Genomic DNA, 14,379 nt, shown 5'->3' with positions numbered 1-14,379 from the left:
ATGTAAGAACAACACATCTAAAGATGTGAATCTTTAGGGAACCAACAGATAATAAGCGATTAGCAATATACAATGGAAGCCAACGGAATGCAGTGATAGTTATGGACAACTGGAAGCCAGGCCACCATTGCACTTCAGCGACTAAGTCCTGTTTGTCATCGTGATCTACGATCAGTTGTGATCAGGTAGAGACGACTTTCGTCGGAGCAGTAAATTCGTTACCAGTTGAAAAGGTGTTAACGCTGTGATGCGATGTTCCACGCCAATCTTGGCCTTTGATATTCAGCGGTATGCAAGTAACGACTTATAGGTTGTGATGCGACATGAAGCAGCTCTGAAGCAATAATAATCATTGTCTTCAAGATGTTTCTTCGTCTTTCATTCATGAGACGATTTTTCAAGATTATGTTTATTTTAAATCAACAGAATTGTAAATCAACACCCACGCGACAAGAGAAATCTGACAGTAACATATTGAATACAGTTCTATCATCATAATAACAACACATGGCATTGCAATGCTAACTAAATGTTATTCGTTTGTACCTAAAATCTGCTGTTGTCATAGTCCCTTCGTAAACACAAATGGACAAGCATTTCTCATGTTTTCAACCAGTGTCGGGATGGGTATGTTTTCTTAAACCTCTTGAATCTACAGTTCTGTTTTATCTGGATATTAACAATGCTTTTGTCAGAAGCATGAAAGGACATTGCAATAACAATTACAAATGGTCCGTTTGTACGTAACACCTGCAATATTCATAGACCCTATAGCTATCAAAATGAAAGTGACAAGACCCTTTCCATTTCCAGTCGATTGTGCAGTTAAAATCAAATTGAGAAGGATCATTCATGTCTTCCACCAATGTCAATATGGAAAGGTTTCCTTCAACCTTTCTTCATATACTTTATCAAATCGCTCGCTCTGGGCCACAGTGAACCAGTTCTTCCAGTCACCAGTTGTACCTGTAACACAACATATTTTTTTAGTTTCATGAATATATTTGACACTCCAACATGTACAATGTTACATATCCTGAATAAATGCTTTAGTGCTGACTTGATTTACATAGGGAGTATGTCTTTAAATATTTTTATATTTGAGATAAATATGCAGAAACTATAAGCAGGTACTTTGCCTTGTCATCAGGTTTTAGCTTCAGCTGTCCAATTACTTGTACCTTTTCTGAAATATCCACTTGAACCATTTTGCCACTTAAAGTGGAAGGTTTGATCCTTCACTTTTTCGTTTGCGTGCTTGAGATTCTTAAAAGAGCAAGCATCGGATATTGCCTGGTATGTTTGATCCGGTAGAGGGCGTCCCAGGTAATCTGCCATTCTTCTTATTTCCTGAACGCAATCCTGAAAAAGGGAATGATGGCATGATGGTGTATACTGTTATTTTTCTTTTCTATGTATGCATGTTCTTTGGAACACCTTGTGATTTGATATATATATATATATATATATATATATATATATATATATATATATATATATATACTAACGGAATAAAGTAGCTTTGCTTCATATAAAGTTCAATAAAAAATATTTATTCAGAAATTTCACAGCTTAATATTATTCATGACGGCATCTCAACTTTAAGGTCGTGATGAACAGTTTGCACGAGCATGTTAATGCACGGCACACAAGTTTGTTGTTTACGCATTTGTTGGGAGCACGATGTTCACACACGTGGCGTGTGAAAGGGGAAAGCGCGCAAAGAGTGTTAGCTATTAGGTGCTCATAAAAAAATAATTTAATTTTGTTTAACCGTAAATAACGCTTACACAATACCACGGATTGCTGACAAACAACGTGTACCCGCCGTGACTATGCTGGAAACAGAAATCACGCAAAACGAGTAAATGAGTGAGTGAGTTGGTTTAACGCCGCTTTTAACAGTATTACAGTCATATCCCGGCGTGTCAGATTTATGTGGGAGGAAAGTCTGAAGTGATGCGGGTCTCAGACGTTTACTACTTCGGTGAAGCCCACGAGCACGGGTGTGGTGCTGACAAACTTAGAAACATAATTTGGGGCAAACCGCCATTGAACCCCCAATCATAGGTTTCTGGCGAGCCTGAGAGACGCAACTCTGCTCAGCGAATCGCGGCGCCTTAGACGACTGGGCCTACCGTGCCCCCCGACGCAAAACGAAGTTGACAGATATTGTAATGTTTATCGAACCACAATATCATCTATTTGGAGACGTTATCAATAGTAGGGCAAACCTAGTAGGGCGACCTATCGTTAGCTTGTGACGTCACGTCAATAAGAAAACCGAAGTCGGTTGGTGCATCTACGGAATTAATACCAAACTGCAACATTAACAGCTCGGATAATTCCTGTTTTGACATTAATTATTCGCAGAACCGTACGCAACTGGTTAAGGGGGCACAACTTCCGGGCCAAACATCCAGCGATACTCACACCATCACCGTCAAGTACGCCTAGCTTGATGTAGACAGTATCCGAGTTGGTTGGTTGGTTTGTTGTTTAACGCCGCACTCAGCAATGTTCCAGCTATATGACGGCGGTTTGTAAATAATCTGGAGTCTGGACCAGACAATCCAGTGATTAATATCATGAGCATCGATCCACGCAATTGGGATCGATGGCATGCATCAACCAATTCAGCGAGCCTGACTACCCTATCCCGTTAGTCGCCTTTTACGACAAGCATAGTTACCTTTTACGGCAAGCATGAGTTGCTGAAGACCTATTCTACCCCGGATCTTCACGGGTCTGATCTGATGCAGTGATCTAACTGCAACACCGTTCACGGGCATTAAAATCTGCTCGCACACGTCGGGATGTATCGTCTTAGCCAATCATCAATGACCGAAAGACAGGTACAGTTTTCTGTCCAGGTCAAGGTTCACCTGAACAGCTCTGATGTTCTTGCAAGGGTCGACAAGCACCCGGGAGAAGGTTTGAGCAACGTTTCTACCAGTCAAAGTCATCAGTATGGGGGCGGAATTGTCATGGGAGAACACAGCTCATCATTATTTATCGAAATTAGATAGAGTACGCTATCGGAAGGACATCGTTGAAGATCATGTATCTATCATTTGTTGTTGTTTGTTTCTTTCTTTTGTTTTTGTTCGTTGTTTAACACTGAACTCAGCAATATTCTAGCTATATGACGGCGGTCTGTAAATAATCGAGTCTGGACCAGACAATCCAGTGATTGACATCATGAGCATCGATCCATGCAATTCGGATACGATGGCGTACATCAACCAAGTCAGCGAGCCTGACCACCCGATCCCGTTAGTCGCCTCTTACGACAAGCATAGTCGCCTGTTACAGCATGCATGGGTTGCTGAAGACCTATTCCAAACCCGGATCGTCACGGGTGCTATCCTTTGTGCATCTACACAATGTTACGTTGCAGTAGGATAAGACCCACCCACACGTTGCAACAAATGTTTTGGGGCAGCATAAAACTGCTTTACTGCCATGTTGGCTGTTTCCCCATAAAACATGTTTGAAATGAGATGCAACGACGCCTGCAGCAGTATCAGAACCATCCGGTTATGCCAGCTAAGTTGGGCCAATGGGAACAACATGCCCTAGGCTCTTTTCAATGACCTGATGTCTTCAACGCCGTATCGACGTAAACGGCTGTCACACTGAATATAGACATTGTTAACTGAGTTGTTACACCACCCTCCCTTTTGGCGTGTCGCTCTGTCTCCTGTTACCATGCATGGATATTGTCAATGAATTTGTCATGATGAAACATTAATCACATTTCCAAATAACATGTTGTTTTTTTCAATGACATAACACTCACACCAGTTTGCTTAAAGCACAACTACTTCTTTGCGTTTGTATACATCAGATCTTGGTATTGGATATCTAAGAATTGGAGGTCTAAACGTAAGCATCGGTGTGCATACTGTGAAAAGCCGCATAAAAAACAATAAGAGCTTCACAGACACGCTATTTCTAAAACTATAGATGGACTTTTTTGCCTGTATTGCGTACGTGTTGTACATGGAACGGAATTTACCATTAAGCTTTCCAGTTCAGATTAATTGAGCAATACCTTCTTCATATCTTCATACTGGAGTCTGCAAATTTCAAAGCCTTTGTGAGCTTCAGAAACGTTGGCCCACTCGATGGTGTGTTCGAAATAGGGCACACCGGGTACTTGAAAATAAAGCAAAGGAAAAGTGATTTGGTTGGTTGGTTTGTTGTTTAACGCCGCACTCAGCAATATTCCAGCTATATGACTACGGTCTGTAAATAATCGAGTCTGGACCAGACAATCCAGTGATTAATATCATGAGCATCGATCCACGCAATTGGGATCGATGACATGCATCAACCAAGTCAGCGAGCCAGACCACCCGATCCCGTTAGGCGCCTTTTTCGGCAAGTATGGGTTGCTGAAGATTTATTCTATCCCGGATCTTCTCGGGTCCAAGGAAACGTGACGTAATTATGGTGATGATAATGGTCATAATGTTCTTGATATGGGTGGTAAACAACTTCAGGTTTTACTTCGTTTCTGTTTTAAAAACGGACATTAATGAAACAGTCAACATATAAAATAAGTTTCATTTGTTTGAACAAGTGTATGCGAATATGCGAGAATACTCTCAAACTTGCAAACACGTCTGTTCAAACAACATAAGAATGATCTCTTTCCATGATCCATTGGGCAGTTAACGCGTTGTCTCTGAACTTGGTGACCATAGATAGAGTTACATCTCAGTCTACAACCCTTGAAGGAAGTTTGTAAAGCATGACAGAAAATATCTCTCCTCTTTATTGCGAAAACAACAAGTAAAATGCTTGACTTTCTTATCTCAATCCTCAAAGCTTCAGGAAAGTTTCCCAAAATTGAATGTTTATTGCGGAAACAATGTGTTAAATGACGTGCTTCCTCTTAGAAATCATCAAGGTGAAATTTGGGGACAGGACATTTTGGTAGATAAAAAAAGGAGACAATACCACGGAAACGAATTGTGACAACCTTCTTGCTGATCAGTTTTTATGATGCAAATCAAAACATTGAAACATATTTCGTTTGGCTATGAAAAGGGTTACCGCAGCTATTATTTAAGGCAAACAAACACTTACAAGATCCGTCGAGATAAAGATCAATGAAGTCGTCCCAGGAACCGGTGTAGCCTTGTTTCCCTAAAGGGTTGTCCTTCCAGATCTGTTTGCTGAACTGATTGTAGGACGACACAACGCAATCCTTAACATTCCGCCTGACGTACACCACCTTGCATCTTTGGTTCCACACTGCGTCTGGAAGTTGGCTGAAGTCACGGTTTGCATGATTACGTAATCCATTATAAAATGCGGAAACCGACCGCCAGACAGAAAAAACATTCTTTCCCTGTGTTAACCATTTTGTTTTTAATTCACGGAGTTACATCTTCTGTGATGTGTTCTTTTTTCTTGTGTATATATATATATATATATATATATATATATATATATATGTGTATATATGTGTATATGTGTATATATCCTTACACATTAGGAATACATTCTAAGATATACATTCTTCTATATGCATTATACATTCTTCTAAATACATTATACATCCTTATGCATTCTTGAACATACATTACATTTTTATATATACATATACTTTTATATACATATACATATATATATACATTCTCATATATTTATTATTTGACTACTTGTATTAAGCTTTTGTTTCTGATATTGCCTACCCAGGAAGTAAATGGGTGTGAAGGATCCTTGGTGATGCCAGTTCCTCCAGTTCTTCCTCGGTCCTGTATTCCAGCCATGCAGAGTTCTGCCAGTGTTTGGCGTACTCGGCCTTGCCTGCCACGATCATGTTGAGGATCTCCCACGTCCAGTGTGTACCTTATGTATGTTACAATTACACATCAAAACCGCATGTAAACATTCCTTTTATTAATTTGGTTATTTACACACTGATCGTTAATGTGTATGATTGTCCTAACTTCGAATTCTATAATCTTAAATTTCAGTGATTTGAAGTAGCTTTCTGCTACTATGACTTGTCATTTGTCATATCTTGAAAACTTAGATGAAATGTCATCACTTGAGATGTGTTTACTGTGTTATTAATCATCATACGTTTGTACCTACACCCAGTTGCAGTGTGTTGTGCTCTATGATATTTCTAGATTATTTTAGTCTGAAACATATTGAGTCGTGCCTGTAATAATCTGACCTTTCTGTCAAGTGAAACGAACTGAAGCAGACATAATGTGCATAATCCTTCATGTCCACTCTAAACAGCTGTCCTTGCTCCATCACGCAATGTCACAAATGCTCCCTTATTCCATCTTGTATCATATGTATTGCAAGTAATTAATTGACTGATAATGGATGCGTTACCAGTATGTGGACCCGTGAAGATTCCGGGTTAGAATAGGTCTTAGCACCTCATACTTGTCGTAAAGGTGACTAACGGGATCGGGTGGTCAGGCTCGCTGAATTGGTTGATACATGTCATCGTTCCCAATAGCGTGGATCGATGCTCATGAAGTCAATCACTGGATCGTCTGGTCTAGACTACATTATTTTACAGACATACAGCTGGAATATTGCATAACAACAATGGTTGGTTGGTTTGTTGTTTAACGCCGCACGCAGCGATATTCCAGCTATATGCGGTCTGTAAATAATCGAGTCTGGACCAGACAATCCAGTGATTAATATCATGAGCATCGATCAACGCCATTTGGATCGATGACATGCATCAACCCAAACAGCGAGCCTGAGCACCCGATCCCGTTAGTCGCCTTTTACGACAAGCATTGTCACCTTTTACGGCAAGCATGGGTTGCTGAAGACCTATTCTACCCCGGATCTTCACGGGTCTCATTACAATGGAATAAAGGTCAATGATATTTTCAATTACCAACAGGATATTACCTGACTTTGGGTATGTGCAGAGTAAGATGTCATCCACACGGATAGGAATACACTTCACTTTCTTCAACCTGTCTACTAGTATAGCAGCATGCACAAATCCATCAAGCATCACCAGGTCAGCATTGACCCCTGCCGCCATTGCTTTCTCCGCTTGCGTCGACATCTTAACCAACATATTAAAGTGAGTGAGTCAGTTGGGTTTAACGCTGCTTTGAACTGTATCCCACGTATATCAGCGTTTAGGAAGCGTCGGGAAAGCCCGAAGAGATGCCAGTCTTCGACGTTTACAACTTTGGTGAAACCCACCATCACTATATGATGCTGATAAATCTAGAAATATAATCGGGGCGGACCAGGATTCAAACCTACAATCACTGTTGTCTGTCGTGCCAATTTGACGCAAATCTGTACAGAGAATTGCAGCCCTTTTAGACGAATGGGCCACCCGTGCCCCCATATTAAAGTAACAGAAATACTATTTTATCATGATCTGATATTCTTTCATGTCATAAACAAATGGAAATGTAAACAGTTCAAAACATCAACAAGCAGTGTCATTATGTTCACCCTGGCCTTTTTTCTGCCTGCATATTACAAATAATGTGTTGGTGGGCGCATTGGTTTAACATCTTAAACTTACGTCGTTGTGGTATGCGTTGTTTTATACACCAAAGCAGTATCCGTAGTTCTACTCGCTCCTTGTCAACAATAGTACTAGGTCCGTGGTTAACACTGCATGATACTACTTAATCACATAAATGCAATCCTGGTTAAAACACTAGATGTTTATTTCGTACTGTACACAACTGTCCATCACTGATGGGGTCGCCAATATGATCCGATGTGAGCTGCATACGTTTCACATCAATACATTGCTGTCATGCTAGTTAATAACACCCGATCTGACAGCTTACTGCTTGAGTTGTCAATAATACAGGATGTGTAATATGTATTGTACTGTTCGCCATTGCTCGGTTAATTAATATTTTTTTATCATAAATTTGTATTCTAACGCCACACTAAACATTATTCAAGCTATATAATGGCGGTCTGTAAATAATCGAGCCTTTACCAGACAATCCAGCTATTGATGTCATGAGCATCGATCCACGCCATAGAAATAGAAACGCACAGGTAGTATGTTGTTCTTGAACTCGACTACACAAAATCCTGTATATAAATTGGATATATGTTATTTGAAATGTTGGTGACCTGATATTCAACAAACGGTGCGTCAAAATGCAGCCCTTGTCGAATGTAATGTCTCAAAGGGCATTGTTTTCACACTTGTTCAACAATGTCATGGAGGAAAATAATGAAGCAAAATGCACGTGCAAGTTATGGCATTCGTAACTCTCAGTGGCTATAAAAAGGCAAGCATAAACCAATAATTTGTCATTCATATGTCAACATTTTTCAAGTTCGAAAATGCCGAGACTCAGCACTGCCGGTCGGAACATCGCCATTGGACGTATCCAAAGAGGTGAATCGCAGTCTTCTGTTGCACGACACTTCAACGTCCATTACAGCACCATTTGTCGTCTTTGGGACCGATACACACAGTACAATTCCACTGCAGACAGTACGAGAACCGACCGACCAAGAGTTACCGCCCCTGCAGAGAATGCTACATTCGACTGTTCCATCTACGTCATCGCAATGTCACAGCTACGGAGACTGCGGGGTGCATCCCTGGTTTGAGAAGGATATCGGACCAGCTATCACTCAGATAAAAGGATCTGCCATACATGCTCAAACCTTGCTCATCGTCTAGACACTGCAATGTGCAGGGAGCTCATATCCTTGAAACAATCGTTATCTGTATGGACAATCCACTGAAATGGACATAAAATATTGACCACGTACAATATATGCATCTCAAGTCAAATGGCTACCGCAACTCGAAATTAAAAGAAGGAGTGAAAGCAAACATATTTTAATTTTGAACTTCTACAAACCCAACAAAGACAACACCATTAATACTTCTGGTAAATTGTCTTTGACATAAGCGTCTTTTGCTTTGTCGGAGGCCCCAGTCCAAAGAATGACACATTGGTTCAACCATAGTTGTAGGAGCCTTATTACTCAGATCAAGTGTGTTTGCTTTTGAAACCAGGAGTGCAGGTGGTCCGGCACAGTTGTTGCTTCATTGCCGCTACTGTGTAAACACATCGACTACCTCAGCACCTGGAACCCAAGATCTGGAACTGTTTGTTTGTTTGTTGTTTAACGCCGCACTCAGCAATATTCCAGCTATATGACGGCGGTCTGTAAATAATCAAGTCCGGAAAAGTCAATCTAGACATGAGCATCGATCCACGTAATTGGAATCGTTGACATGCATCAACCAAGTCAGCGAGTCTCACCACCCGATCCCGTTAGTCGCCTCTTACGACAAGCATTGGTTGTTGAAGACCTATTTTACTACGGATCTTCACGGGCCAGATCTGGAATTGAATCTTAACAACTTTGTATTGATTTGATTAGCGAATCTCTTTACAGAATGTGACCCCGAACCTTGGATCTTTGATTCTGAAAACAGTAGCTCTAACCATTTGAATAGTAAATTCTGCTTAAAGCATCACCTTTCTCATGTTCTGATCTTGTGATCTACTTGAACTGGGTGAATGAGTGAGAGAGTTGGGTTTAATGCCGATTTTAACAGTATTCCAGTTATATCACGGCGTGTCAGCTTAATGTGGGAGGAAAGCCCGAAGTGATGCAGGACTCAGACGTTTACCACTTCGGTGAAATCCACGAGCACGAGTATGGTGCTGACAAAGCTACAAACATAATCGGGGCGAACCGGGATTCGCCACTTGAACTGCAGCATGATGGTATGTGTACTAGCTTAAACAGATGACTTGGCCAGTTTCTGTAAGCGCATTTTAAAACTACCACATGTTGTGGCATGACAAGGCTTGCCATCGGTGAACCATTTCTGAGTCGTATTGTGCAGTATGTTGCAATCAAAGTTTACTTAACAGCTTTCATCTCTCTCCATGTTGAGCTGCATTTAGCTTGATCCTCTTTCAAGCTGTATTGAAAAACGTGAAAGCCCACATCACTGGTATCTGAAATACTGAAATGAACGGAGCATGAAGATAAAGCAGAGTCAGACAGTTCAATAGGAAAACATTGTCACTCCAAAATATTAACTTGTATACACCAAGCTTCATTCTGTAAAACATGGAAGACAGACTAGGACCCTGCGATTCTATTCCTCACATCTTCCAATTTAATAGTAGGAACAGACAGGATACCCAAGTCTAGATCCAAGATAATGCCAAGCCATCCTAGCCTAGTTTTCAATAGGTACTGAATTAGCCTCTGAAACAACTCTCCATTCTCATCACAGAGCTATTATGTTTAGCACGAGATGGGCTATCAACAAATGATAAACTATTCTGGTGAATCAATCTTCCTCCAATACGAAATACACCTCTTGCACAGTTGCAGAAGGTCTTGACTCAATTTCAAATTGATGAAACATAAATATGTCTGAACATTCCTGAGATTAGAGACATCTGAATCGTCTGTGCGTCTGTTCAACAAACTGTGTTCCATTGGATATTCTACCATGACTTCGTGAAATAATCGAATTTGATTGGACAATCAATAAAATTAGACATAATTAATTTGGATGGAAAATGCGTCCGTTTCACTGCGCACTGATACAACACAGTCGCACTTCTTCCGTTCGACCACCAACATGGCTTATGTCAACACAACAGACGTGATTGATTTCGGATTTTTTTTAATCGGCAATTGTTCCGAAGTATATGGTCCGGACTTAACTCTGTCCTCTCCAACCTAAACAGTTCAGCTGAATTAAGCCCACAAACTTCAGCATAATGTAAAAAAAATACATAAATTGAATGCTTAAAAGTGTAGGCCTCTCTTATGAACACACGTCATCTCTTTTCCACATACATTTGTAAATATTTCATTACAAGGTAACAAAAGTACATAATCATTTTTCGCTTCATTTATTATCAGAAATCACAGAAAGTCCCAAACCAGAGAATGAACAACTTACATGTGCACCAACAATGCCGGCGAATGAAGACACAACAATAACAAGACTTCAGCTGCTAAAAAAAATAAACGTCTGGAATTATTGAAAAAGCGAAAACATCTAATTACTATGATTACCCGAGTTTTACAGTACAATAAGGCCTGGCATTAATTGGCTGAGTAAATAGCCTGGTCTAGATTATCTTGTGAAACAATATTACAAATTAATAAGGCTGACCTCGACTCTATTTTCTTGGATGGCCGACCCAAATCAGCCCTATGGACAACACACTGGGGAGTTAGGATTTTGCAACGTGAGGGAATTATTAGAAATAAAACATTAAATAAAACTTTAGATTCAAACACTCAATTACATGAAATTTTCTTCCACATTTATCCGATAATCTCCCTGTCATATTAGGCCCCTAGCTACTATTTTTGTAGAATAGTCAAACTTAATTACAATGTAGCCTATATGCCTAACCATAAACAAAGTTTAACTTTTAAAATTAAAAAAGACAGCCTTGTAAAAATAGATCTCTATTTATACCTAATTAACAGCAAAATGTCAACATGATATTTGCCTACCTGGTAAACGGTATGTTTGTTTGGCGTTTAGAATGGCTGACACACCATGAGATATCCAATAGGTTTGAAACACTTCCTAATAATGAATGGGCGTCACACCTTCGACACTTTTATGCGGAACTTCGCACTTCTGACGGACGATTCTATTTTTGTCGGCATCTGATCAGCGACCCAGAGGCACCTGAGTTCTCCTCCATGTGAGAGAAATATTACTATTTTGAAGGACATTGAGTTCCATAGCGCCAGTAATGTTTTCCTGGGACGAAAGGCATGGTTTTGCATGGTGTTAAGGCGTGCCTTTTTTAGGGTTAGGGAAAGTAACAGAAGGAGCATTGTGAAAATGTTGTGCAGACCTGCATGGGGCTGCATGACGCTTGTGAAGTGCCTTACTCTGCCTTCTCGAGGCGACGTTCTTCATCTGACCCAAAAGCAATGCCGTCTCCTTCAAATTCCGCGACTGCAGCCCAACCAGACAGGGATCTGTCGTCTAATCTGATATGCTGTTTCACTTGATGGCTCAATCAAAACTCTCTGAACATTCAGAATACATATGTTTGATATATGGGAAGGATGAATCTACTTTTTTCCGAAAGACCACAATTGAATTAATATTGCAATTGATGTCCTTTAAATCTATGGAACGGTATCTCAGAATCCTTGCGAGTTTCTTTTAAGGCAGAAAGCGATCTTTGTTCTGATTCAATAGTATCACGTTTAAATGTATTTAGTTTGCAATCCATATATTATTTTAGACGTCGAATGGCTCAACGGTCAACAATACACGTCACCTGTTTGACGTGACACTATTTTCACGTGCAATATACCCAGCTGCGGCTCGCAAACTCTTACGATATTAACCTGTGATAAATATATATATTCCCTATGTCGGCCAAACTTAGCACAAATGTGTAGTGTCATGGTTATGTCAGCAAACAGTGAAAGAAGACTGATACCTTCTCTCTTACAACATCATCCAATGTAACACACGAAAAACACAGCCTGAACTAAAGTGTCTAACTATTAAGTGAACACACTGGCATTCCTCAAGATGTGAAGAGCTTGCGATCGAGGCACGGCGGCGCATTACACAATATCATTCATAGTCACATAGCTCCATGACCCACAAAACTGCCACTGATGTGGTCGGGTCAAACGGGCGGTGTATTGCAACAGCAGCGTCTGTGAACTGATACCTGGAAAAACCTTCACCTGCATTGAACGATCGTTAGTCCTCGAATGTAAGTACACTGCAATGTTGATTACTTGTGAGATAGTGTTTAATTGACAGACAGTATTGTTGTTTGAGTAGTATAGTTTATAATATGTTATGCAATATTATGTATCGGCATTGGCCTGCCTGGCTGAAGTCCTCATATAGTTGGCTTGCATGACAGTGACCAATAGCTTCGGTCATCGAATAATATTATGTAGTGTTATTGACCTACCCAGTTGTAGCACACATCTAATATTACTCACTAGTCTGGCATTTATTCACAGCAATAGACACTGGATGGTACACAACTGGTGTTACTGACTAACCCGTCAGTGACACACATAAGTGCATGGTAAGTAGTACACCTATGGTGTTACTGACTAGACAAGAAGTGGTGCACAGTAGTGTACAGAAAGCAGTAGACGTCGGGTCTTTTTGACTGGCCGAGCAGTGATGCAAAGTAGTGTATAGTACGAAATAAACATCCTGTGTTATTGGCCAGCATAGTAAGTATGCACAGTAAGACGCAGTAAATAACACAGTATTAGTAATTGATTAGTATCATATAGTATTACCCACATGCCCATTGATAGTACACGTCTGATGCTATTGACTGGGAGTCACGTTGTAAGTTAGAGTGAGTAAAACTACGAATGCTGCCTCAGGCTATAAAACAATGTATACAACGACTAAATTTCAACATGTTAAACAATGCGCCCACTGACATAATGTTTGTTATACGCAGACATAAAAATCTTACCGTTATCAGTAAGGATTGTAAACTTACATAATAATAAGCTTGTTGTGTTTACTATTCCATGTGTGTATTACTTTGTAACAAAAATATATAAGAATTAATATCAGATCCTACTATTGTATTTCTCTTAATTTAATATGGAGGTCACGGGCTGTGCAGAGTTGCGTCTCATGGGGTCTCCAGAAACCAACGACTGGGGTTTATAATCCCGGTTTATGCCAATAATGTTTCTGGCTGTGTCAGCACCATACCCATGGGTTTCACCAAAGTTGTAAACGTCTGAGACCTGCACCATTTCAGGCTTTCCTACGTTTCCTCCATGACTGGCATGACATGATGACATACTGGAATACTGTTCAACGTAGAATGAAAACTCACTCACTTTAATATGTTAATGAATATGTCGACGCCAGCAGAGAAACCAATGACGGCAGGGGTCAATGTTGACCTGTTGATGCTTGATGGATTTGTGCAGGTTGCTATTCTAGTTGACAAGTTGAAGACAGTAAAGTTTCTCCCCATTCGTGACGAAGACATATTACTCTGCACATTCCCAAAGTCAGGTAATATTCTGTTGGCAATGGTCACGAATAATGCCATTGACATTTGCCCAATTTGTGTGCTCAACCACCAGAGGTACACAAGCGTTGTCTCCATAGAGGAAGTAAACATTGAGAATGCCAAATGGCATCTGAAAAATGCATGAGGGGTGGATTAAACGCTTTTCATCTCCCGAGTCAATATTTCAACTTCATATATGCGCTAGGGTGGTCTTGTTGTTCAAGTGTTCGCTCGTGACTTCGATGATTTTGATTCCCCTCGATTTGTGCAATTCCCATTTCTGGCGTCCCTTTGCAGAGACATTGCTGGACCATTGTTAAAGTGACGTAAGACCCTA

At 40.3% G+C, this 14,379-nt stretch overlaps 1 protein-coding gene across 1 annotated transcript; it reads right to left on the bottom strand.

Moving 5' to 3' along the window:
• Nucleotides 1-393: 393 nt before the first annotated feature.
• Nucleotides 394-7,808, bottom strand: LOC124125484 (sulfotransferase 1A1-like). The gene is made up of 7 exons (XM_046488804.2): nucleotides 7,547-7,808; nucleotides 6,907-7,069; nucleotides 5,709-5,865; nucleotides 5,098-5,282; nucleotides 4,058-4,161; nucleotides 1,182-1,362; nucleotides 394-966 (listed from the first exon to the last, which is right to left on the bottom strand). The coding sequence occupies exons 2-7, from the start codon at nucleotides 7,067-7,069 to the stop codon at nucleotides 869-871; spliced, it is 888 nt and encodes a 295-aa protein (XP_046344760.2). The 5' UTR covers nucleotides 7,547-7,808; the 3' UTR covers nucleotides 394-868.
• Nucleotides 7,809-14,379: the final 6,571 nt, after the last annotated feature.

Source organism: Haliotis rufescens, unplaced genomic scaffold (assembly GCF_023055435.1).
Source record: "Haliotis rufescens isolate VD_foot unplaced genomic scaffold, xgHalRufe1.0.p SCAF_9, whole genome shotgun sequence".
Taxonomy (NCBI): Eukaryota; Metazoa; Mollusca; class Gastropoda; order Lepetellida; family Haliotidae; genus Haliotis; species Haliotis rufescens.
This window is presented reverse-complemented; position numbering and strand designations above follow the sequence as displayed.

What these genes read in the sequence shown, in the direction of transcription:
- LOC124125484 (XM_046488804.2), bottom strand. Translation starts at nt 7,069, where the DNA reads ATGTCGACGCAAGCGGAGAAAGCAATGGCGGCAGGGGTCAATGCTGAC. An exon ending in TCTTTATCTCGACGGATCTT is followed by an intron (nt 4,162 to 5,097) that starts GTAAGTGTTTGT and finishes TTTATTTTCAAG; the next exon opens with TACCCGGTGTGCCCTATTTC. An exon ending in AAGTGGATATTTCAGAAAAG is followed by an intron (nt 967 to 1,181) that starts GTACAAGTAATT and finishes GTTGTGTTACAG; the next exon opens with GTACAACTGGTGACTGGAAG.